The sequence below is a fragment of the Drosophila yakuba genome, chromosome 3R (genome assembly GCF_016746365.2).
Source record: "Drosophila yakuba strain Tai18E2 chromosome 3R, Prin_Dyak_Tai18E2_2.1, whole genome shotgun sequence".
Taxonomy (NCBI): Eukaryota; Metazoa; Arthropoda; class Insecta; order Diptera; family Drosophilidae; genus Drosophila; species Drosophila yakuba.
The window spans coordinates 25,448,419-25,474,957 of NC_052530.2; the positions used below are offsets into that span (position 1 = coordinate 25,448,419).

Sequence of the window (26,539 nt, forward strand, 5' to 3'; positions counted from 1 at the left end):
CGCCCGCGTTATCGGTGCTAATTACTTTTAAATAATTTGTTAAGCAATGCACAATGGAAACGCGATATAACTGATTGCTGTACACACATGCTACATACCACTTTGCGAAACGAATCGACCCGACCCATAAAGGGTACGATACAAACAAGGATATGGACAACATGCAGGACAGTCAGACAGTGTCGGCGGTGTTTCTGGGTGGGAATGGAGATGGGCCAGTGGGCCGCATTGGTGGCACGTAATTGCCGCAGCACATTTGCATGGCCAAAGGAGTTAATGGGGGTTGCCTGATTTGTTTGTTGGTAGTACTATTGCCATTGCCAGCCAGCCAGCCGTGTTGTTGTTATTCGGTTGCTGGCTGGCTGGCAGGCTGGCAGGTATCGGTGCGGTATAAATACGTTCTGTTGACGACGCCCGGGCTCCAATACGCCGGTAGTCGCTGCTTCAGACCAGTCACCCGCTGCACTGGCTCCACTTCGAGTCGATTTTTCCAGCGTTTTAGCTCCAGCTTTTTCGTTTCGGCCCCCACATAATGCCAAATTATGCAACTGCCTTCTGTTGGCAGTAGCGGCGAAAAAAAGGCAAAAGGCAAACATTCCGGCTAACGAACAAACGATAAGCTGCTCAACCGTTCCCACTTGGTCGCCAACTGTTCCCTGCGCTGAGCGCAACATGTGGGCGCTGTGACGTGCATTCGGATAAGGCTCGTCATCACCCGGCTCATTGATATGCTCCAGAGTGCCTAGGAAAATCACCGGCAGTCTGCGTTAAAAAAAAAATAGTGGAAAAATCACACGCAATATGCAATAATCGGGGGCTTTTTTCCACTGGACTGACTGATGACACATGGCTATGGAGGATCGCAATCGCATCTGGACCACGGGCAACATTAACCATGGCTTCTTTGGCGACAATCTGCAGCAGCAGCCGTTGCCTCTGCAGAGATTGCAGACACCAGGTGAGTGCCTTTGGTTTTGATATTTAATTATTTCAAGCATGCCTGATTTTAGAATAAAATATATGTAATACCATTCCAAAGAATTTCGAAAATTAAATTTTTGCAGTGAAGTTAAGAACGACATTCTCGGCCATAACTTATGATTTAAGCACGAGCTGTAACTTTAAAAATGCCAATTTGCAAAAGGTGACTTTCAGTCTAAAAGTCTGTTTTAGTTTAATTGTAACTATTTGTAAGCTCACAACTTTAGGAGTAAATTGAATGGTTCCAAATTGCCATTGCAGCTAAATGCATTCGTAATTGAATGAGTCATGTTTATTTTTTAAACGTATGTACATGTTCATATTTGTATCGAGTATAATAAGGCAATTTATGGTACTGGAGTCTGCCTAATTACCACATTAAATCTTTAACCGCAAAACCTCAAGTATCCGCATGTCAGGGAACTCAGAAAATGACTGGACAGATTTTCAATGACGTGTAGGTTCAATCTACCGGATCCACCCATCGTAAATAGATCCGAAACTTTTGTTTCTTATTGTGGAAAGCCATTTAAGGGCCCACTTGGGAGTACCGACCATTGCGGCTATTTTTTCATTGTCAATGGGTTGAAGGGTTGCGGCATCCTCGTCTATTGCATTTCCGGAATTTGCTATGCTGATACCGTCTTCTTCAGCTTGATCCACAACATTATCGGTATCATTTTCTGGGAGAGAAGCAGCTTTTTCGGGCTTTCGAATCCTGTTTGCTTTTACCATCACGTCTTGGTTATTGTTCTGATTGATCCTGGCCAGCTTTCTGAACAGCACAATGCGATCGTGCATGATGAAACCGACCACCATTAGAGCCACCACCATGAAGACCAAGCAGTCTACAAAGCTCGATATCATTCTATAGGGTCTTCCGAACTTGGCCTCGAATCTGGCAGCCTCCTTGAAGATCTCAATGGTATTGTACACATCGTCGGCCATGCCAAAGAGATTTGCCTCAATTTGGGAAGTATTGAACATCAGCACGGATAAGGAACGAAACATTTGGAATAGGCCTTTTTGTAATTATTTTAGAATTTTGTATTTTACAATTATGTACTACCTATCTATTACATCTGACAAAGGACGAAAAGCTATATGTTTACAAGACCAATATTTATAGACCCGAAATCCTTCGTTCTAAAAGTACTTAAATGACCGGGATTAGGTATTTGACCAGAGAAGCCCTCACTGTCTCTATTTTGCATGCAAATTCGAGATCGGTTCGTGGGGCTTAATTTTTTTAAAATAGGTTAAATTGCTGCCGGACACGCGAAATGTTTTCAGGCCATTGAACCGGACGTTGTCACCAGTTTCAAATGCTTGTTGTCTTGGACTTTGTGTAAATGCAGGTCCGCATTCGCAGGACGTTCCTGTGACAGGTGTATGCATTAGCCGGGCGATTAGGGACACCCCCAGGAATGGAATCACATGACAGAGACAGAAAAATGTCCCAGATCAAGATAAGAGGGTATACACGAACATAGAAATGCGGTGGGTGGTGGTTTGGCGGTACAAACACAATTGACAACATTTGACTAATTAGTGTTAATAAAACGTACCTCGGAGTATCGGAGGCCATCGATTGAAATCCATTTCTCAAATCTAATTGAGCTTGGCCAGAGACCAATTAGTACTCAGTCTGGGCATTGTACTCAAAGATTGTTGAAACCCCATCACAGGTAACCTCAGCCTTCTTGCGGCACCCATTCGAGCCAATGGCAGTGGCAATGGAAACGCAACTGCCAATGGACATGGACAGCATTCGGCCACGGAGAGTGCGAATGGAAAGCAGCTGCCCTTCGAGCCCGTATCCTCGCACCTAATTGGCATACAATCCAAGTAAGTGCCCCTCTTATTATTACCTAACCATTGTCTAACCATTTGATGATCATTGTATTAAGGTTTCGTCGAAGCTATTACCACAAAGTGGTACTGGGCGGACTGGTGGCCCTCGTAATCATTCTGCTCATAGCAATCATAGTCGTAAGCCTAGGCCGTACGTATCAATTAATATTTTTAGTACAATGCTTAAGTAATTATAAAATAAAACTCACTTACTATATGCCAGTTAAGAAATCCAGCTCGATTTGCCGGAGCAAGGAGTGCATCCGCACAGCGGCCAGCCTCATCTATGCGATGGACGAGCAGACTGATCCCTGCGAGGACTTCTACAAATTCACCTGTGGCCGGTGGGCCAACGAGCATCCGCGTCCGGATTCGGTGACCTCGAACGATTGGTTCCGGGAGCGTCAGGCGAACATAATGCGTGTGGTCCGCGAGTTCCTCCGCTCGAATATCACCAAATCGGAACCGGAAGCGGTGGGCAAGGCGAAGACTATGTACAGAGCCTGCATGGATACGAAGCTGCTGGACAAGCGGGATCTGGAGCCACTGATTAACTATCTGCTGCGTTTCGGACTACCCATTCTGCCCTCCGCCTTGAATCTCACCCTGGGAAGTGGTTCCAAATACGCCACAGAGGCAGCCAATATCAAATACAACTGGCTGCAGTCGATTGTGTCCATTAAACAACACCTCACCATGGACCTGATCATAGGGTTCGATGTCTTTCCGGATCCGTTTAACCGCACGATCAACCGCATTGCCCTCGGAACTCCAGAGACTGATTCGGCGTTTCCTTTGTGAGTAACCAATGAGTTTAATAAATACGTGGTATATTTTAAGTAACTGGAATTACCTATAGCAACAACGACGACTCCCATAAAATGCTTAGAAAGATCCACCGCAAGACCATTTTCATGCAGAACAGCGACGATGAGGATGACACGGAGGAGGATCGGGAGAGCGAGGAGGAGGAGGCGGCCAAGCAGACCAACACCGGAATGACCGCCTATCTCTACTACGTCCGGAAAGTCATCGAGAAGTATCTGCTTTACGTGGATCCGAATGTTAACCAAGAGGAGGCCACTCTGGGCATCACCGAGTTGGTCAAACAGGGCGTTAAAGTAGCAAGGAAGGTGCATGAGGTAGGCTCATTTACAATTACACCGTAATATAAACTAATATATTTAATTAATAAACCCAGTTTAAAGAGAACGCTGAAAACATGACCAAGCCGTCTAAGAACCCGGCAGATGACATCATCTACATTACCCTGCACGATCTGCAGAACCAAACTGACAAGAACATTGCACCCAAGACACTGCCCATCTGGGTGCGTTACATGGAACTGATTCTAAAGGGCACTCGCCACGCCGGCAATATCCAAATGACCCAGAATCTGACAATAGTAACCAGCCAGGCAGACATCTCGTATCTGCAGAACATCGTGGAGTATCTGGAGGAGACGCCACCATCCCACATCGAATCCTATTTGTTTCTGAGTACCATCGAGGAGCTGGTTCTGCACACATCGAGTGCGATGCGATTGCTCCACTCGGAGTACATGCGGGTGGCCATTGGAACAGAGGGTAGCACCCCGAGATCCCTATACTGCGCCAATGGAGTAAACAGTTTGCTGGGAATGGCAGTGAGCTATGTCCTGGCCGACGCGGACTTCACCAAGGAAAAGCTGCCTAAAGTTGAGCGAATGCTGAGTGATATACGACGCTCCTTCGATCGCCTGGTGAAGTCCACGTCTTGGATGGATGCGGCTACCAAGAGGAAAACCATTCAAAAGTCAGCTGAGATGAAGAGCTTTATCGGATTTCCCCCTTGGCTGCGAAATGCCACCGTGCTAAATGCCTATTACGAGGGAGCGGAGGTGAATGTCAGCACCCACCTGGAGAACCTCATGGACTTCGTCCACTGGCAGATGATGGACAAACTGAACGAAATGGATAAGCCGGAGCCCATTGGCTGGGCCACTTCGCCTTCGAATGTGAATGCTTTTCATACGTTTCAATCGAATGCAATCAGTAAGTGCACTTCAAGAAAAGCCCCACTGAAAGGAAGGAAAGCAATTGGATAAATTTGAAATTAAAGATCCTTTAAAGTAACTTAACTGCTCAACTTTACGGCAGTAATAATAATGAATTTATCATCAAATCCGAACATTGATGAATTCGAGTTTGATAGTTCAAACTTCAGTGGTGCTATGAATGAGCATGAACAACATTTACTTGTGGAGTGCCTAATCCCGACACTATCTTCTTTTGCAGCTGTGCCCATTGCCATTCTGCAATACCCGTTTTACGACCTTGGTCTAGAGTAAGTTCGCCCTGGAATAGCACTAAGTACTAAAAACCGAGCACTGAGCACACAGATAGCCGAGCAAACAGCGACCCAGGCACGTTCCCTCACCAGCACCATCACCAGCACCCGCACCAGAACCCACACCTAGCACTAATCCCTTCCCGGAATGGCCCTAACCCGTGTGTTGGTCTGTGTCCTCGGCAGGGCGCTCAATTACGGCTCGATTGGAACCATCCTGGGCCACGAACTCACACACGGCTTCGACGACAGCGGCAGGAGGTTCGACCGCGCGGGGAACATGGTCGAGTGGTGGTCAAATGGCACCATCGACGAGTATGTCAATCGGACGGAGTGCTTTGTGGAGCAATATAGCCGCTATCACCTCGCGGACATTGATGAATATGTGAGTAAATATGGCATGTGCACTTTTAATAAATTCTTTGGAAATTTAGGTTGTTACCCAAATTATAGAGAACATTGCTTATAAGTTGTTTTAATTTTTCGCAGATTGATGGCGAACTGACGCTGGGCGAGAACATCGCCGACAACGGCGGAATGCGGGAGGCCTTCTACGCATACCGTCTCTACGTGAAGGAGGTTGGACGCGAGCGGTCCAAGTTGCCCGGACTGGAGCACTATTCCCACGAGCAGCTCTTCTTCATCTCCTTTGGGAATCTGTGGTGTGAGACCTACACGCCAGCTGCATCGCGTTACGCCCTCAGCGATTCCCATTGCCCGGGACAGATGCGATTGCGGGGAGTGCTCTCGAACTCGGAGGAGTTTGCCAGGACCTTCAAGTGTGCACGAGGAACCCCCATGAATCCCAACCAGCCCAAGTGCCGCATTTGGTAGTGGTGGTGTGCTCGACGAATAAGCAATTGTAACAGGAACAGTCAAGTGATTTTTCTACCCGTTTGTACTTAAGCTAGCCATATATGTTTAGATCAAATATACAGGTGTCTTTTGCACGGTTCCGTATGCAGGTGCAATAAACTTAATGGTAAAACGCTTCACAATCGAAACCCTCCGAGCTCGCAGCTCATAAGTAGGCTACGTTTTAGTTGTAATATCTATGAAATCTCAATTTTAATTGCATTATTTTGGGCTTTATGGGTACTTGCTCTTTACGATATAAAATACTTGCATGTGAATATTGTATATACTTTTAATTAATTACCTTTAATATACATTCATTAAAATTACATTGAGTTGACACTTACAATACAGTTGCAACACTCGGACACTCACACACGCACACATATACACTCAGCAAAATGGGGTATTCGATCTTTGGTTGGTTTCTGTTGCTTCACGTTGTAGTCGCACTCAAAACTCTGTGCTCTTTCCGTTTGCTTGAGTTCCACCTGAGCTTCCCAATCGCCGCACAGGTGAATTAGTTTCAGTTTTTGGTGTGGCAGCTACCGCAGCGGTGACGTCTCGACACACGACAATGGGTTCTGGTTTTTTAGAGGGTATAATGAGTAGGAGAAATGTGTAGTAGTATATTATATTTATATCATACAACTCTTAAAAATGTAGCAAAATTTTGAAAAGTAAATCGGAAACTGATTATTGTTTTCATTCCGGAATGATATCGATATTTCACATTCAATAAAATGCAGATTTCAGTGATACTTGATATTATATCTCTAAAGTAATCTTCTTAAAAAGCTCTCAACTTACCGCTCGCAAAGAAATCGCTCGTGGCTTTCGACGAGCGCTGATGTAGGTGGTGGATGTGTTCATTCGATTGAGGTGAAGTGCTGGACCCGTTCCTTTGTTATCGCCAGTTGTGCGTGGAAACGAGAGGAAAATGTTAGAAAATGATTTATGACTTAAAACTAGTAAACGGGAAGATGCAGTTGGTGCTATTCATGCGGTAGTGTGTCATGCAAGACTACAGAAAAACGACAGAAACTATGGTTACTAAGGACAATGGATTTCAGATGATCTCCAACTGGCTTTTAATGAATCAAAATCGCAACAATACGAATACGAATACGGAAACGGAAACAGAAACGGAAACGGATACTAAGTGAAGGGCCTGGCACCTAATGCGTATTTTGGGTTTCCGGAGTAGGGCATCGCCGACTTGGCGATGGTACTTCGTGGGCATCTCACCGGAAGCTTCGTTCATGCGATCGCCACCGCTCCGCAGAAGGCGATTCAGGCAGCAGCAGCGACGCAGGCCCGGCACACGGTGCATCAGCTGGACAAATCCGCTCCTGAAACGGGCGTTCATGTAGCAGTAGATGATCGGGTTGTAGCAGCTGTGCGACATGGCCAGCCAGTGGAAGGCGAACCACACATACGGCAGTGGTTCCCAGTGCGTGAACTCCTCGTCGTTCAGCAAAAGCTATAGAAAATATATCCAAGGTAAAGGTTGACTTTCACAGGAAGCGTAGAACCCACCTGCAAAATATTGAAGGGCAGCCAGCAGCTGGTGAACACAACCACAACCATCAGCATCATCTTGACCATCTGCAAGTGGAGAAGGGGGGCGATTAATTTAAGGACACTGAAAGTACGAGTCTATTTATAGGACTAATGCGGTCGTGAACTTTGCGAATCATTCCGTTGCTTTTATGGCTCAACGACCTTGACCTCCGCTTCCCAGACTGTTGAGCCGTAAACTCTGTTGTTTGCCATTCCCCCCATAAAACATAAAAACCATCCAGTTCAAGTTTATTTATATAGGGGGGTAATGCCTCGCTTTTATGGCCTATTGCAACTTATTTTCATTGTAGCATCATAAGGTTTAGGAAATAAGGTTTCCTTGGAGCTTCGCAAGCAAATTTTACATGTAAAGCCATGATATGTGCAAACTTTTAGGCGGCGAAAACTTTCCCCTTTCTCAACAGAGTTATCATAAATTTTACTTCGCTATTTGACACGCAAGTTACCTATAAAACTTTTCCCCCGTTTGAGTTTTGTTTACTAGTCAGTGAACAGAAAAAACGTCATATTTAAAGGATATTCTATATATCTGAAAAAATCATTTCATTAAGTGAGTCACGGGTCTTTAATTCACATATACAAGAAGATTAAGGGGAATTTTGATTGCAAATCGACCAGAAACTGATTTAAGAATATGGTGGCTTAGTTTACTTTAACAATGAACTCGGTGGCCACGTCTCTTTAACGTGACCACCTAAATAAAAAACTAGACATAAAGTTTTACGGCATGAAACAAAGCCACGATTGAGATGTTTAGTTCAGCTTACACATCTGGAGTATCTTACACTAAACAAAAAAATATTTCAAAGCCTCATAGCATAAAATGCTTTAACTAATTGTGCGAATTGTTTATCCAAGGATATTACAAACAGTAATATGCCCATATTCAATTCTTTTTATTTGAGTGTACTTTTAAAGTTTTGCTTGCAAGACAGACAGATGAAGCCTGTTGATGCAAAATCAGCAGATGATGAAATCAGAGATGAGTTCTTAAAAAGCAGACTTGCAAGGATAGAAATTGAATCGAATTTGCATGCAAATATTATGACATAATCGGCGGGCAAAGCCACTATAAATGGAATCTTGCTCAATCGCAGGGGACTATGAACTGATTCCATACTCGTTGTGGATGCGAATCTCGGTGTACGACATTTTTCTGATGTCAGATGGGTGCATCTGGCGGCAGTTTTCCGCTGGACAAGCTGGCAGTTGCATTTTATGAACCCGCCAAGTCGTTTTATTGGCCGCCTTTGTTGTCGGTCGATTCTCCCATTTCAAATGCAGTTACCCGTTACACACTTGAGTTGCTGGGCAAAGTAAACGAGTGCTCAACGCGGCCATTTGATTCGTTTTAATGCCTCGTTTGTTGGCCATCCAGCCGGGAAGTGTGAACCATGTCAACATTAAGTATACGCCGCGTTGCTGGACGTCAAAGCAGCAACACGAGGAGCAAACAGAGTGCGCCCAAGCAAGCTCGTCTATGAATGTTTATACAAATATGTTCGTTCATGCTGCTTTTCCCCTGACGCCTGGACACGCGTCTCCGCCAGCTGTGACCTTTGGCCCCAACGTGTGTCTGCAGACGGATGAACTCTGGCATCAACTTTCCCTAGCCCCCCACACAGAAAAAAAATAGTGTGTTTGTAAATGGTTTTTTAAAATATGAATATTTCTTAAATTTTATGGAATGTTTTTCTAGTGCACTCGTTGTCGGTGGGTGGAAACTGCAACGTCATCTGGCGTCTGGAGAAGTCTTTATGCCGCGGCCGACTGAAGTGCTAACTCTGTGGCCATATGTCATATGTGCCGGCTATATTTTCTGCGCCCGCGGCTCTAGTTTCATCTTTATTTTGGCAGTTTGTTTTGGCCACCTGAGCGTGACAGTTCCATGGCTTAATTGCCGGCTGCGGAGGCTGCCGGCATTAGCTGCAATCACAAGGCACTTGGCTTTTTCGGTGATTTGTTTTGGTTTTGAACCGGTTGGTGGCTAAGGCTGAGTCCGCCCATCAAAAGTTTATGCCGCGTCTGGGCTTACATAAAAAATGAGCTCATGTTTGTGGCTCAGTACAGCCGTGTTGTAATTCATCAAAATATTTTTGGATTCACACCCACAAAATCAAAGCGGGCAGCTTTTGGAACTGGGCCATCAAAGTCTTAGGCTGACAAATGAGGCTTGGATCCGACGAATCTGCTACAATGAGGTAGAAAGTGAGAGCTCCATTTCGAGTGGAATAGAAAGGTTGTGATGGGGCACAAAGCGGACTTTATTCCAGTTCCTTTCTCCAAAGTAATTCGGTAATTAAATTACCGGACACGTACGCTTCAGGCAAATGGTTCCTAATTCTGGGTCCTTTTTGCTTGATTTATTAATGAAGTGTTGCTTGGCAAGGACGCCCAAAAGCCTGTTAAGTATGGTTAATTTACCTTGTTTACATGTTTTCTTTTATAAATAAAATCGCTAAAGGCATAACTTAGATTTTGTTCGTCGTAATTTATTTCCGGATGTTATTAAAGTTTTTCATCAGCAAAAATAACACCACTTAAATAACAACAAAAAGGCGTGGTAACGCGTTTGACTGCGTTTTTTTTGACAAGCCTCTTAGTTTTTATTATTTGGAGCTTTTTTCCGTCACTTAGCCTAATGACACTGAATGCGAATGGACAGTAAGCAAACACAGTTTGCTGCAAATTAAAAGCAAAAAACTGTATTCACAACGCTGCTGAATTGGAAATCTTTCTTTTGCGTGGGAGTAGAAAACCGGGTCCTAAAAAGTTTGGTATAAAATAATAACAACCGCGAACGAAAATTGGATCAATAAAAGGGTAAAGCACGAATTTTGAAGCTTACAACCATTAATCAATCCAATTCACTTATCGATTAGCTCGTGCCCCAAGTTATCTTGACCAATTCCAGGTAATAACAATTGACCCTTGGGCACCCGCATGTCTTACGATGTGGTAATTGAACCAGCTTTTAATTGCCCAGCAATTGCCAAAATGACAGAAAAAAAGGGAGGGGTCCTAGTTGGTAATAGTTTTGGTAATTTAAAAGCCACAACCCGAAAATCAGTTGAGGTGCACACCCAACGCCCAAGTTGTTATCCGTGAAATGGCCAAAATCAAACGGTCATTAAACATTTCGCTTGGCCGGCAGCCAAACTAATCAGCTACTAATTTACACGGCAAATTACAGCCCAAGTTTTGGCCCTTTTTGCAACCTCGCCTTACAAAATGCGGTTTTACTTTTGATTTCAATGTGAATGAAATATTTTAAGCTTTCAGATGACTTTTTAAAATTGATTTGTTGCTTTATTAAATTGGATCATTACATTTCAGCACAGCTATCAAAGGATGATCATTATTTATAATATCTTTAGTGATCCAACTCAAAAGTTTAAGAGCTGCTAATGTTAAAGCTGCGTTTTTACGGTTTCCTAAACTTGTGAAGCAAATAAATTGAGTACAATAACCAAATGACCACGACAAGAAAGCCGTAAAAATCCAGTCATAAAAAATAATCCAATATAGTAATAAAACCAAAACACGAAATGGGAGTAAACAGACGGAGTGCCAAATGGACTTTTCTTTGCCGCAATTATAAGCTATGCGATTTATAGTCCCAAGAACAAGCAATGGATTTACCATTTTCAAGGAGATTTTCTTTTCAGGCAAATGAGTGCTATTTTTCCTCGCGATTCCCTATAAGCCATATAAGACGACAAACAACCAACGTAAGTCAAAGACGGAAATATTTTGTCGGGTTTTGAGGGATACTCCGCTTTATTGTACATATCTTCCCAGGTCCGTTAGCCCACTTTTACTTTTACGACCTACATACATACATTATAATTAACCAAAACGCCTTCGTTGAGTAGAGGGGCGTGGCAGAAATACGCACAATTAATTAAAGCGCCCAAAGTGTCATAAACCTGTCAGCGTTGTCAATTAAACGCGGCAACCGAAAGTGCGAACCTAAAACCTCACAATTTCTGCCCCCCTTTTGCCTTTGACCTCTCGGAAGCGCTTCAGCTGCGATTTATTGTGGGCGTGGAAATGGAAAAAAACACACAGAAAAGGAAACAACACACCCACCGGGTGAAAAGTAAAGGTCATAAAAATGTTTGCTTGAGCCGCAGTATATACGTATATTTTTTGTGACTGGGAGGGGAAACGTTTGTCGGTTATGATAAAATAATGTATTTCCCAGTGTCCGTGCAACAAAATCTCTTTATGCTTGCTTTGCGTTCTCCGACAAATTGAATTTTAAAGATTTTATTTTCCCCATAAATTGGCCCACCCTCATACATATATTTATTTTGTATATTTCAAAAGCTTTCCCATTCGCATTATTCTGAATTTGTTTTTTACATTCCTGCTTTTCATCTTTATTATACTAAGTTTAAAATACGTCATGTATATGCAAATAATGGGTTTAAAGTGCAAATGACTGTGGGTAATTAAGTGAAAGGATATTTCCATCGACAAGGAAAGTGCACCAATTTACAGAAATGTTGCGGCTTTAGAAACTTTTCAAATTTCCGAACTGCATCCAGTCATGTCCTATTTTTGGGCAGGATCTATACAGGTTCAATTCATTGGCCACTTCATTCACAATAGCAGTTTTTTCCGGCCAATTTCCCACATGCAAAGTCCTGTTTACGGTCCTTCTGTTCCACAGTTTGTCCTGTTTTGGCCATTTGGCCAGCCGGGCAACACGTTTCCTTTTTTACGAGCCAACTAGGAATATCCTGACAAGGAGAAACGCACGTGTACGAAAAGGAATTAATTAGGCTTATTGAAGAGCCTCTTGCTAACAAACTTTGCCATCACATCACCTATCACTTCACCATCAAATATATATGCAACATTAAAGAATGTGTACTCGCTTTTCCTTAATTTGAATATGATTTTTGAGGGTCTCGTCTGATTTCCAGTAAAGTGTGCCGCAGGGCGACGCTTTTGTATGACGGATTGCCATTGATTGCGCGGGCAAAAGCTATGGGTAAACCTATAGTCATGGTAAAAACAACAGCAGCGGTTCATTTTTGGCCCAGACAGGCGGAAGCGAAGCATATGCCAGTGAAATATGAGGCTGGGAACAAAGGCAGCGGCACACAGCACGCCGAATTGAGCTGAGCCCCTTGGAAAAATAGACACCCATTTCTGGTTAACCCATTTGGGTTATACATCAGGTTTGTTTGCCTTCTCTCGAAGTCCTTTTGTTCATATATACATGGGCACAGTTCTGATTTCTTTACTATTCATTAAATAAATTGGCCAGTAATAGCTTAGTTAACCATTGTTGTACCCAAGAAATGAAAATATATTTATTTTAAGCTCGTGTTTACATTGCTTATAGTACTATGTTTAATAATTAGGAAAGCCTGAGAAACCTCAACTTCATCTGAATTATATTAATTATTGCAATAAAGAGTAGGCTGATATGGGTTAACGGTAACAGGAACACTCGCGATGAAGTGAAAGTGCTAAAGCTGCGCGAAAATGAGAGGAAGAAGCTCGGCCGGCAATGACAATGCCAAGTTGTCTGTATACTTAAGGCATTAAAACATTGTGGCAGAAAAAAAAAATCAAAATTAAAAAAATAAACAGAAATTCACAAAGAAAATAAAGCGAAGGCAAATTGGAGGGTTTGAAAGCAGTTGGTAATGAGGGGGAAGAAAACAGAGCAACAGTTTGTCATTAACTTGAGGCAAACGATCTTGCTGCCTCTTCCCTGAAAACTTTGAATAATATGAAAGACCAACTTTAGGAGATTGTGCAACTGGAGATACACTCTCCACAGCAAAGTTTAAATGAAAACTTGGCCAAACGATTTAAATTAATTATAAGGATATAAATTGCTGGTCAGCTGGGTTTTTTTTTGTTACTATAAAACAACAGAAATGCGTGAAATCCGTCGAAAAAGAAAACAGAAGCAATGCGAATAAGTGCGAGAAATTACTTTTTAATTAGTTCACTGCCCTCCGATGTCAAAAGTACCCTTTTCAAGAGGTTAATTAGTTGAGGGAAAATGGAAAATGAGCGGAATGGTAGGGTCAGCGAATAATTTCCCTTGTTCCCTTGGCTACTAAGTGCCATTTAGCTTAGAGAGTGTGAAATGAGAATATCTTAAGGAGTTTTTTTTTCGTAATTTTGTCACCGTTGTTTTTTTATTTGTGCATAACGTACTTAAGCCTAGTATAATTAAAGTATATGTATTTATATGTATGGAGCAAGTCAGGCCCCGCTAAATCATCTTCTGCTACAAATCATCATCATCATCATTCGCTCTTCCGGGCGCCAGATGAGGTTCCCATCCAAGGAACCCGCACATGTCGCCTATTAGCTAATAGAATTTTCCAGGCAGGACTGAAGGTTAGACTCCAATTTGGTTGAAGGTGAAAAATGTACTGATGCGACAGGTGGATAGCCAAAGTGAGTGAAAAAAGGATTGGAAGAATGGAAACGTATTATGTACAAAAGTTGTGGGCGAAAGTGCCGCCCCCCCTTTGAAGGGAGTGATGTAGGTCTGAGATAATTGGGGGACACATGGTGGTCGAAGATCGTGAGGTGGTTAATGTGATGTGGATGATGTGGTGTACTCGAGTGAGAGTTTTGGGGGCATGTCAACGACAGGACTAGTCAGCAGTTTGGGCCGAGTTCGAAGTTCGCAATTTTGAGTTCTCGATGGGTTGAAGATCCATTTAGTAGGGTCCGGACTTTCCAGGTGGTCCGTAGTTGCTGGACGGGGCCGAGATGGAGCCGCTGTCTCCTCCATTGAAGCCACCATCGCCGCCAGTGTTGTAACCACCGCCGGTTCCGGCACCAATAGAGCCCGAGTTTCCGCCAGAAATGCCGCTCGAATCCTTCTGGGTCTTGTACTTGATGAAGTATACCTCAGGCTTCGATGGCTGCGTGGGTGCGGGCGTGGGGATGACAATGTCTTGCTGATCCTCGGGCTTCTTCACCAGCACGTAGACCAGAGTCTTCTCCTCGTTCTGAGGCTGCAGGGGAATAACCGGAGCCTGGTACGATGGTGGCGATGGGGCCTTGATGAAGATGATCTTGTAGTGCTTCTGGGACTGGCCAATGGGCAGGTTGGGGCGCTGGCGCACTTCTTCCTGCTCTGGTGGTGGCACGTGCACGTAGATGTGCTTCTGCACCAAGGTGGTGCCACCGCCGCCGCCGCCGCCGCCGCCTCCGAAACCGCCAATGCTGCCGCCTGTGGATGAATAACATTATGTTTTGTGTTAAATTGCGATTACAATCGGATGTGATCTTGGGTGCACAAAAGACACGCACCTCCACCGAAACCTCCGCCGGAGCCGCCTCCGAATCCACCGCCGAATCCGCCGCCTCCTCCACCACCACCGCCGCTGCTGAAGCCACCGCCTCCGCCGCTGCTGAATGATCCTCCGCTGCTGCTACCGCCGAATCCGCCACCGAATCCTCCGCCGGAACCGCCGCCGAATCCTCCGCCAATGCCACCGCCAATACCACCGCCAATGCCACCGCCGGAGCCACCGCCGCCACCAGGACGGTTGTAGTTGTATCCGGCTTCGGGACGAGCGGCGGCCAGCGCCAGGCAGGACATTAGGATGAAGGCTTTCATGGCTAAACAATCACGGGTCAACGGTGCGTATGGGTAATGGATATAAGATGGGGATGCGGATTCACGGCTTATTCGTTCACAACGCACACACTTAAGCACTCGGCACTATTCCACAGTAATCCTCGGTCTGTGGTTTAGTATGTTTAGTTTGGGAAGAACAGAAACAAGACGGGGATTCAGTTATACGGATTGGGTTAACTCAAAAGCTTGAGGTGCCTCACGTTGCTATATCCTCGGATTGCACTTGGCTGCTGTTTATTAGACCAAATCAAATGCTTCACTGACGAACCACTGCAGCCGCATCACCAATTTATACAGAAATCCAGCCAGATGCACGTCACCACTACAACTACCACAATATCAGCAGTTGTTGTATCCGCGAGAGGGTCGCCGTTTCGGCTTGGGTTTGTTCGTTTTTGGAGATGGAGATGGCGATGGAGATGGTGATGATGATGCGACTTTGCTTTCTGGGCACTGCGCATGCGTGGCGAGCTGGCCAATAATGAGGCGCTGTCTTGGCCATCTGTCTGTGTCTCTGTGTATCCGTATTTGTCTGCAAAAGTATCTGTATCTTTAACTGCATGCTTACTTGTATCTGTGGGGTTACCGTCTGTTTGTGTCTGTGTCTGTGTGGGATGGCAAGTGAAACCGAAATTACCGCACAATCAACTTATTACAGCACCGCCGATTTCCCGCTGTCGGATGTGCTGGAGAGCTCTCTCTCACTGAGCGTCTCGTTTTGGCCACACATTTTTTGGCCAAGTCGAGACCCAGTGTCGTGCACTTTCGCTCTCATCGCCGCTGGGCTGCCACTGCCGCTGCTGGGTTAAAACCGATCCCTCACTTCAGCGTCAGCTGGCCTGGCGAGCGGAGGCTTTTTTTGTGGGGTCGAATTTGGAAAATTTCTGCACGCTTCTGCTCTCAACGAAAGTGAAAATCGTAGGAAAACTCCCCCAAGCTCGCAAGTCTCTCCACTCTGCAAACAATGGCAATTTCGAATAATTTGATGTCTGTCTGTGGATCTCTGGGCCGGCATTGTGTTTTATTTTCTAAGAGGGGGGAGTAGCCAATTTCCCTGCCCCTCGCACGACAAATGCGAATACGTGCCATGATGGATGGCAGAGTGAATGAGTGTGATTGTGATTGTGACAGCGAGTGTGTGTAAGTGTGCCACTGTGCGAGGCCTACGATCCGTAGATTCTCCGTATAGATAAAGATATATATCTGGGTTGGCCGTGTCTGGTGTGCGAAAGTAATTGCCAGGCGGGATCGTATTTATTGCCAGACATCCTTGGGGTTTGAGCCATGGCAAATAAATCACAAATAATGTTGGCTCTTGTTTTTGAAACCATAAGGGGAATGGTGCATAATGCGAGGTTACCAAATTTCGGCTCACAGTTGCATATTTCACACTACTTGAAACATATACTTTTCCGCGATTAAGTATGTCGAAATTTTGTATCTTTTGTTGAGTAGTATAGTATTTTCTAAGAATTAACGACCATTAGTTTCTAAGATAAAATATGTACAAAATACAGTAGACTTCGAGTCTCATTCTGCCAACGGATAAATCATTATTTTATCATTTTTAAGCTGTAAATAAATCCTCAAGTTTTATTAAGTTTGTTATTTTTCTACAACTATTATTTATTTGTGTGTACAACTGGCTCAATGATGTGATGTATTGCGTAATTCACGCTTGTAAACAAAATAAAATCCTGTTTAATGTTTTTTATCAATGCAGGTAATGTTATTAAAGCCAATTTATTTCTTTCCACTGCCACTTTTCGTATTCAGGCGGCTAATTGTGTTAAGTTTAATGAAGTGGTCCATCAGTTCGAACCAACTTAACGTTCAATGAACCGAATACAAAGCAGCGAAAGGTGACAGAGAGTGTAATGCAAACCACCACTTATTCAATTAGATGTCAGTTTTCGGGTCAGCATTTTTATTGTGCGATTCGATGCGATTTTTAAATTTTTCTGTGGCGGCAGCTTCAAAAGACTAGTTGGGGAAAAAACCATCAGTGGGGCATACAAGCATAAAGACATAAAACATGAAATAAGAAATAAGAAACATATTCAGGGGGAACGAATTGGGACGTAAAATAAACACTGGGTGGTACAGTAACGACTCAAATAAATATAGAAGCAAACAGTAGTTGACATGGACATATCATTAACACTTTTATGGCTCAAAACACCTCTCACCTTAAAATCAAAAATCAATAAGTGTATTTCACTTTTGGACACATCACAGTTTTGTTTGACACTGTTTTCATGCCCACTCGATTACTCATATTTCTATCAGCTAATGGTATGAGCATTTCTCCAATCCCGGTAATTAAATTCGAGTGCCCATGAATCACGGCAATTCATAAACGACACTTGACAAACGACTTTGTGGCTTGGGTGTGTGTAATTACCACCTGGTGGGGGGAAAAACGCAACTCCGCCTTCTGATGCAAGTGAGGAGGATGTCGGCTCAAACTCGCGCTCTTAGGAATAATAATAATAAAAATTAAAACGCAACTGCAGTCAGCTGTCAGCCGGGTAGTGTTTCCTATTGCGATTTCACCTTGAATCGCTCTCAGTGGTTGCATAACCAAAAAGAGCTACAAAAAAAAAGGCCATTTCTTCGGGCCAAGTTGAGCCAGGAGCAACAGTTGCCATATGCAAACACTGTTTTGGCTAACGAGCGTCGAGCGATTTTTCGTGTATTGACAAACTCGAGGCTGCAATAAATTGCTCGGTCTGGGAAACGAATCTACATCAACGAAATCGAATTGAAAGAGCCCAAAGTGCCGAAAAGCCGAATTAAACCGAATTCAATGCCTGGCCAACAGCACCCGCCACCAAGGAGCAACCAGTGGGCATTCAATCTGCATCTCCGCTGCCTCCGAATGTCACTCCATGGATGGGAATGCAAATCGGAGCTGCAATCCAAGTTCGAGTTCACATCCGAGTCCACGAAAAGCGGTCGCCTTGAAATGCGCAAGTCTTGGAATTCGTATACCCAAAATACCCTGAAAAATGGTTTAACTATACAAAAAAAAAACTCGAAATATGCAATCCCATACCTTGATAAGCCAAGATAAACATTCTCTTTAAAATTGCATTCAAATTAAAATTTTTTTTTTTTTTTTTTTTGCAAATTTTGATGATGGTACCCCTTATAAAAAATGAAAATTTTGCAAAAAAAAAAATTTTTCCATCACCCTAAAAACGGTTTGTATTGATCCTGTAGGTTATTAGATGTAAAAAAATACATCTTGGCTGTCTGTGGTTCACTTCTAAGTCAAGATATGCCAATAAGACCATAAAAAAGGTCTTTTACCTAAAGACGTGATTTTCATTTTAATAACATCTGTTGTATTAATATGGTTAACACCAATGTATTTTTTTCTTCAACAAATATATTAATAAATAAAAAAACTACTAACGGATTTTACAGCACAATAAAGACAAAGGGTATCTGGTAGTTTAAGTGTGAGTGTGCGCTTTCCTTTCCCCCAAACTAAACGATTTTCATTCAACTTCCGAATGCCGCTGGGAAAAAAGCGCCAAAAGCGCGCCGATCGCCAAAAGGCCAAAAAGAAACCGCAGCTGGCGATAAATCTCACGCTCAACAATGCGGCTAAAAATAAGCAGTCGGTCGACTGAGGCTGCCAAACAGTCAATGGGGATCACAATGCCTTTGGGACGATAAAAAGCGTTTAAATTGGAGTAAAGTCAACTGTGTGAAATTTAGTGTACTGAAGTGCTTAACTCAGTAAGTTGTGTAGCAAGCAGGCACACTACCGTAACATACACACAGTGATTGTACATACAGTCCTAGATATACATACTCTTAGTTTTAAGTACAATTTTACGCTAATGTTAAGATCGTGCTTACGGACACTACTTTGTGCGTCCCGTTCGCACGATCAGCAACTGACACACCAATACATACATGTAATAGGCTAAGAAGGAACGGAACGAAGAAATAAAGAACACTTCGTTTGTGACAAGAAGAGAGAACGGCCGCATTTGAATCGCCTCCTACAAATTCAGAAGTGGGATTACTGTGAATTTTTTTTTTCACAAAAAACTCAACCTACGAAGCAAAGTAAAAACAATATCTTTAAATATAATCAAATGGAAACCATCGGTGCGGACGATTATACAGCAGCAGAACTGCGCAATTGGTGTGAAAAGCTCAGCATGCAGAAAAGCGGTAACAAGGCCACGCTTGCGGCGCGATTGAACGGTGTGCCCCCAGAAGCCCGAGGAGTTTGCCCGGTGATTGGCGAATTAGAAGGCGAAATCGCTAACAATGATTTGGAGCACGAAATCGTCGGAGAGTCAGCACCAGAGGTCGACATGGAAAGCCCAAGGAGCATGATCGAGGACGCCGCCGCTGGAGTGGTGCCGCCAAGCAGCGAACACTGCACCAATGCTGAAAGCATGAATGTTCATGACGACGCCAGGCCCTCAACATCTACCAATCATCGCGATTCGGAGTTGGCACGCGAGGAACATTTTCCAGAAGTTTCTACGCAGTTCGACGCCATGCAGCGTCAACTAAGGCTGCTCCAATTGGAAAACGAAATGTTGAAATTGGAATCTGCTCGACGCCATAACGCTGCCACATCGGATCAAAACAGCGCTGCCACATCGGATCAAAACAGCGCTGCCACATCGGGTCATAACAAGGCTACCCCACTAATTCGAAGCAGTGTTGCCAAACCAAATCAACACAAGGATGCCACTCAAGATCAAGAAGTCGCTGGCGGAGATGCCAGATCGGAGGAAGCATTTGTAAATAAACAAACATTGCTAGCAATGGCCAAGGAAATGATTCCGATATTCGACGGTGCTTCTAACAACAAACTCAATGTTACCACATGGGTCGCCCAGCTCAACGCGGTCTCAAAAATGTTTAAACTAAGCGACGATGTAATTCGCATGCTAGTGATGTCCAAATTGAAGGACCATGCTCAAATTTGGTTGCACTCTTCGGAACGTTTGCTGACTTTGCCGGTTCAAGAACTTCTATTTCAACTTGGTGAAGCTTTCCACGGTAAGGAGAGCAAAATAATATCTCGACGCAAGTTTCAAGAGCGCAAGTGGAAACCGTCGGAAGATTTCTCCACATACTTCAAAGAAAAAACGCTGTTGGCTACACAGATTCGAATAGACGATGAGGAGCTAATCGACAACATCATTGAAGGGATTCCCGACTCCCTTCTACGACAACAGGCACACATGCACTGTTTTAATTCGTCTGCGCAGATGTTGCACGCATTTGCCAAGGTCTCGTTACGTAAACCGCTACTTTCTCCGGCTGGACGTGTTAAGGTTTCGTTCGATAAGGAACCTGGTTCGGCGCCTCCAAAAAGGTGCTTCAATTGCAATGCTGTTGGGCATTTCGCCGCCGACTGCCGCAAGCCCAAGCGCGAGTATGGAGCCTGCTACGCATGTGGCAGTAAGGATCATCTGGTGTACAACTGCACTGAGAGGAAGTTCGTATCCGACAACGAATATGTAAGACCGTTTAAGATTTATTTTAGTTCAAAACCTAATGAATGCCTGTTTTTAGAATGCCTAATCGATTCTGGAAGTCCAATTAGTTTCATAAAGAAGTCATACGTCGAAAAAATTTTGAAAAAGGAAGATATTACGTTAAATGGAAAGATTCTTAAAAATTATTTTGGCTTAAACGGTAGCCCTTTAGATATAATTGGAAAAATATCATGTTTCGTTATTATCAATAAAGAAATTCTAAATTTTGAGTTACTAATTGTGACAGACAGATCGATGGCATATGGAACAGTTTTGGGAAGAGATTTTATGAAAATTAGTAATTTTAAGATTGTTAGGGAAAAAGATAGTTCAAATGATAGACATTGCGAAAATGATTGTTTAAATGATAGAAACTTTGAAAATTTTATTGCAAATGATAGACATTGTGAAAATGATCGTTCAAATGATAGAAATGTTGAAAATTTTATTGCAAACGATAGATATTGTGAAAATTATGATTCAAATTCCGGAAATGCTGTTTTAAATAATGAAAATTCTGAAGATAATGGTTTAAATGATAGAAAATCTGAAAATGACGTGGCTAATGTCAAAAATTATGGAAATAAGTGTTCAATTAATATAAATAATGGAAATGAGAGCAAAACAAGTAGTCCTTATGACGGATTAGAAATACTATCAATTGAATACCCCGATCCAATAGAATGCAGTCAGTTAAATATTAACGAGAAGTGTGAATCGAATCTAAGAAACAGATTAATAGACGTATTTGATAAACTTTATGTGAATGCGAAACGTCCAGAAATCCCAGCAGTAAAATGGGAAATGAAACTTAATTTTGACAACACAAAACCATTCAATTATCCTCCAAGGCGATTATCATATGCAGAAAAAAGTCAAGTTCAGAATTTATTAGACGATTACTTAAAAGACGGGATTATACGTGCAAGCGAGTCAGAATATGCATCACCAATTGTTCTAGTTAAGAAAAAGTCAGGAGAATTAAGAATGTGCGTTGACTATCGAACTCTCAACAAAAACATGCTAAAAGACAACTACCCTACTCCATTGATAGACGACCTTATTGATAAACTTTCTGAAAAAGTTATTTTCACCAAATTAGATCTTAGAAACGGGTTCTTTCACGTGCATATGCACGAGGACTCAATTAAATACACCGCGTTCACTACACCTATGGGACAGTACGAATGGCTCAGAATGCCGTTCGGCTTACGAAATGCCCCCGCAGTTTTTCAGAGATTTGTAAATAGAATTTTCGCAGATTTGGTGAAAGAGGACAAGGTCCTCATTTACATGGACGATATTTTGATAGCAACAAAAGATAGTAAAAGCCATATAGAAATACTAACAGAAGTGTTTAAGCGATTAGTAGATAACAAACTGGAATTAAGAATAGACAAATGCGAATTCCTTCAAAGTGAAATAAAGTACTTAGGATATGTAATATCAGGTGATGGTATTAAACCAGATTCAAAAGGCATGCAAGCAGTAAGAGATTTTCCAATGCCGACAAAAACTCATGAAGTTCAGAGTTTTCTGGGGTTGTGCTCCTACTTTAGACGATTTGTAAAAGATTTTTCAACAAAGGCAAAACCTTTATACGATCTTGTACGAAAAGATAGAAAATTCGATTTCGGTGCGACAGAGTTAGATTGTTTCGAAACATTAAAAAGAAATCTTCTAGAAGCTCCTATTTTAGCATTGTACAGCCCTACAGATCCAACAGAACTACATTGCGACGCTAGCGCTTTAGGGTTCGGTTCTATTCTTATGCAGAAAAAGAAAGACAATAAGTTTCATCCAGTATTTTACTTTTCAAAACGAACGACTGATGTTGAAGCAAAGTACCACAGTTTCGAATTAGAAACCCTCGCGGTGATTTACTCTTTGCAACGTTTTAGGATTTATCTTCAAGGAATTGAGTTCAAAATAGTCACAGATTGTAGTGCTTTTACTCTAGCATTAAATAAAAAAGATTTAAGTCCAAGAATAGCCAGGTGGGCGCTGTTTCTACAAGATTATGATTACATCTTAGAACATAGGTCCGGTAAGCGCATGCAGCACGTAGATGCACTAAGTAGAAATACAAACATACTAACAATTGATTGTAACTCTTTTGAGGAAAATTTAATTATTTGTCAAAGCAGAGACGAGAAGATCAAAACGATAGCTAAACAGCTACAACAATCAGAACTCAAAGGTTACGAAATGCGTAATGGAATAGTTTATCGAAAGAAGGATAAGGAAGTTCTCTTATTCTATGTACCGAACGAAATGGAAAGCCACGTGTTGTTTAATTATCATGATCAATTAGGACACGTTGGAATAGACAAAATGGTAGAAGTTATTTCAAAAAGCTATTGGTTTCCCAAAGTTAGAGAGAAATGCAAGATACACATTAGCAATTGTTTGAAGTGTATAGCTTATTCTGAAAAGTCTGGAAAAGAAGAGGGATTCCTTCACAACATTCCCAAAGTAAATATTCCATTTGATGTAGTACATATAGACCATTATGGTCCTGTTGATAAAAGTAGGTCGAACAAACACATATTAGTGATTATAGACGCGTTTACAAAGTTCGTAAGACTATATCCTGCAAAAACAACAAAATCAAAGGAAGCAATAGTTGCATTAAAGGACTATTTTAGGGCTTACAGTAGGCCAAAATGTATTATTTCGGACCGCGGGACATGTTTTACCTCTGGGGAATTTCAAGATTTCTTGAAAGAAAGTGAAATAAAACACATAAAGATAGCTACCGGTTCTCCACAGGCTAATGGTCAGGTCGAAAGGGTGAACAGAAGCATAGGTCCCATTATAGCTAAGTTAACTGAACCAGACAAAGGACTGCATTGGGACACTGTTTTAGAAATGGTCGAATATGCGTTAAATAATACAATGCAAAGATCAATTAACCAACATCCAAGTAAAGTTCTGTTTGGAGTATCTCAAAAAGGCAGAGTTATAGATAGTTTAAAAGAAAGGTTAGAAGAAATAAATAAAACAAATAATGACATAAATTTTGAGAAAATTAGAGAAAATGCTGGCAAAAACATCAATAAATTGCAAGAATACAACAAGTTACGAACAGACTCGAAAAGGAAAGATCCTTATAAGTATGAAAAAGAAGATTTGGTGATGATCAAGAATTTCGACTCGCATATAGGCGTATCCAAAAAATTAATCCCCAAGTTCAAAGGTCCATATAGAATAACAAAAGTTTTGCGTAACGATAGGTATGTCGTGGAGGACGTTGAAGGTTTTCAACAGTCTAGACTTCCATACAAGGGAGTTTGGGCAGTAGCAAATATGCGCCCATGGATAAACAAAAGTAAAAGTTAACATGTTTGTAGAGATCAGGAGCTCTCCGGTCAGGATGGCCGATTGTAGCAAGCAGGCACACTACCGTAACATACACACAGTGATTGTACATACAGTCCTAGATATACATACTCTTAGTTTTAAGTACAATTTTACGCTAATGTTAAGATCGTGCTTACGGACACTACTTTGTGCGTCCCGTTCGCACGATCAGCAACTGACACACCAATACATACATGTAATAGGCTAAGAAGGAACGGAACGAAGAAATAAAGAACACTTCGTTTGTGACAAGAAGAGAGAACGGCCGCATTTGAATCGCCTCCTACAGTTGTAATGTGGGACGTAATTTGAATGCGTTGCAAAGGCATTGAAATGCAGGTAATACCTGGACAATTGGATGCTATATATGTTTTGCAACAGAAGTAACATTGATTCAATAAAAGATATTGTTTATCCCTGTTCGTGTTCAAATAACAATTTGACTTGCCAAATAAAATTGGTACCAACCGCAATTTATTTCGCCACTAAATTTCCAATGTACGTTGTAAATAAACTCTTGGCATGTATCTGTTTTTGTGTAGAAGTACTTCAAATTTTGTGCAACTATAAACTCATTTGCATATTAAGTGTGAGCCCAGAAAATTTCAGGGGGATATTTGTTTACTCAGGCATCTCAACATGCATATCTGGGATACCAATGACTTGAACTTTGTTCACTGGGCTGACGCCTCGGTGGGCGTTGAATCAACAGAAAGTTGCATAAAAGTTACAAAGATGCAATACATTCAGGTTGACACTGAAAGATAAAACACACACGCAATGGGCAAAAATATGGGAGCATCCCTGGGAAGTGGAGTGGGGATTTTTATGATTTTGGAGGCCGGGCCCGTGGGGTAGGAAGTCGGCTGAGACGACGACAGTTGTTGCTTCCTGCATCCATTGTCGCTGGTTTTTACCGGCGGCATCATCCCCCTCACCAGCACCACCTGCACCTCGCCAGCACCTCATCCTCCTCATCGGTTTTCCATCTCCAGTCTGCCCAGCAACACTTCCTGCTTGTTAGGCAAACGGCAGCGTGCAAATTTTATATTGTTGTGTGCGGTTTCTGTGTTTAGGCTCTTTGCGTTTTTCTCTCGCTTTTTATTTTTAGTTTTTTTTAGTTTTTTGCAGCCGTCTGAACGGTTTTGCCGTTTTTACATTTGACATTTTTGGTGTTGCTTCAGTTGGTGCATGTTGCATGTGGCTGCGTTGTTGCTCTGTGTTGTATGTTGCCGCCGGCGCGTCAATTGCATCTTCCATCTGTCCGCGATGGTATCGTCGCATCGGTGCATCGGTGCATCGATTCGAGATTTGCAGACTTATTATTTATTGTATGTTCGGTTGTCCAACGGTTCGAGATGTTCAATTCAATTGAATTTGTTGCTACTCGAACTCTGTTTCTGCTCGCTCACTTTTAAATGCTAATTAGTGTCAACGACTTTTTGCCACAGAGTTGGCTTTTATATATTTTGGTTTTTCGCTTAACGGTTCGCCATTTGGCAATTCAAGCAGCGCGGCAAATTGTCTAAGGTCGCCGGCAAATGAAAATGTTAATGTCCGATAGCGAATGGGCCATTCAGAGTGGTTAGTAGTCTTAGTAGTCGAGACGAGCTGAAATGTTTGTCATTAACCTTCATTTGCAGGCGGCAATTAAAAGTTCTTGTGTGTCTCTGAAGAAACTTTTGCCCATTGTACCTAAATTGGATTTGGATTTACAGATGTCTAGCGCAGATTTCACTTCGAAATTGGATTAAACCATTGGTAACCAAAACCATTGGGTTTGAGGGTTTAGGAATTTTCCATTCCAGTTTTGTTTGCACTTACGTGAATACCAATGAACAGATTTTTCGAAATGCAATAAAGTAAGAATATGTTTTGCCTTATGTATATTGAATTAAAACCTTTCGAAGCATGAGAAACATTTGCGTTCTTCATTCTATTCCGTAAACACATAATTCTTATTGCTTTTATTTAGCAAGCTGTTAATTAAATTGCAACACGTTGAAATGTCTGGCTTATACTTCTGTTTCTTGTGGTCTGCACTCAAAAACTTGCATGACTTTCCGCCATTTTTTCTTTCATTTACAGTTGCCGTTTAATAAACGCAATTTTAGTTCAATACCACTCGGTTACAATTTGCCGAGTAGTGTTCTTGTACCGCATTTCGGTGGCTTCCTATCCAACTGACAAATGGAAAAGTCGTGTCGAGTGTGGAACATTAATCATCCGCCACCTTTCGCACATACCGAACGCATTTCACCTATATCACTTTTGAAGTGGTATGCAAGCCCAGAAACTTTGGCTGCATTTCTGGCAACGCGAAAGAGTAACTGCGGAGCTCAAAGTTCAACAGGAGTTGCTCCATTTATATACGCAAGCAGGGAGACTAGTTACTAAGTTAACACTCAACTTAATTCCG

General features: G+C 42.4%; 5 protein-coding genes across 7 annotated transcripts in view; 2 read left to right on the forward strand and 3 right to left on the reverse strand.

Moving 5' to 3' along the window:
- Positions 1–411: 411 nt before the first annotated feature.
- Positions 412–6,303, forward strand: LOC6538316 (endothelin-converting enzyme 2). The gene is made up of 9 exons (XM_002098807.4): positions 412–958; positions 2,670–2,829; positions 2,892–2,986; positions 3,059–3,632; positions 3,695–3,977; positions 4,037–4,868; positions 5,112–5,160; positions 5,350–5,548; positions 5,653–6,303. The coding sequence occupies exons 1-9, from the start codon at positions 847–849 to the stop codon at positions 5,995–5,997; spliced, it is 2,649 nt and encodes an 882-aa protein (XP_002098843.1). The 5' UTR covers positions 412–846; the 3' UTR covers positions 5,998–6,303.
- On the reverse strand, positions 1,237–2,083 carry LOC26535472. Its single transcript, XM_015193291.3, has one exon. The coding sequence runs from the start codon at positions 1,990–1,992 to the stop codon at positions 1,450–1,452; it is 543 nt and encodes a 180-aa protein (XP_015048777.1). The 5' UTR covers positions 1,993–2,083; the 3' UTR covers positions 1,237–1,449.
- LOC6538319 (RYamide receptor) overlaps positions 6,297–26,539 on the reverse strand; it is a 58,588-nt gene continuing 38,345 nt past the window's right edge. For 2 of the 3 annotated variants that reach the window (XM_039376279.2, XM_039376280.1), the window contains 4 exons: positions 7,558–7,626; positions 7,197–7,501; positions 6,829–6,920; positions 6,297–6,602 (listed from right to left, as the gene is read on the reverse strand). In XM_039376279.2, the coding sequence (XP_039232213.1) occupies positions 6,472–6,602; positions 6,829–6,920; positions 7,197–7,501; positions 7,558–7,626 (597 nt within the window). In that variant the 3' untranslated portion in view covers positions 6,297–6,471. The remainder of the gene's footprint in view (positions 6,603–6,828; positions 6,921–7,196; positions 7,502–7,557; positions 7,627–26,539) is intronic. The other variant, XM_039376281.2, reaches the window with a different exon arrangement.
- Positions 13,723–17,598, reverse strand: LOC6538318 (pupal cuticle protein 36a). Its single transcript, XM_002098809.4, has 4 exons — positions 17,425–17,598; positions 15,436–15,767; positions 14,905–15,341; positions 13,723–14,824 (listed from the first exon to the last, which is right to left on the reverse strand). Exons 3-4 carry the CDS (start codon positions 15,212–15,214, stop codon positions 14,307–14,309), a joined length of 828 nt encoding a protein of 275 aa, XP_002098845.1. The 5' UTR covers positions 15,215–15,341; positions 15,436–15,767; positions 17,425–17,598; the 3' UTR covers positions 13,723–14,306.
- LOC120321943 lies at positions 18,882–24,382 on the forward strand. The gene is made up of 2 exons (XM_039376282.1): positions 18,882–20,739; positions 20,795–24,382. Exons 1-2 carry the CDS (start codon positions 19,351–19,353, stop codon positions 20,801–20,803), a joined length of 1,398 nt encoding a protein of 465 aa, XP_039232216.1. The 5' UTR covers positions 18,882–19,350; the 3' UTR covers positions 20,804–24,382.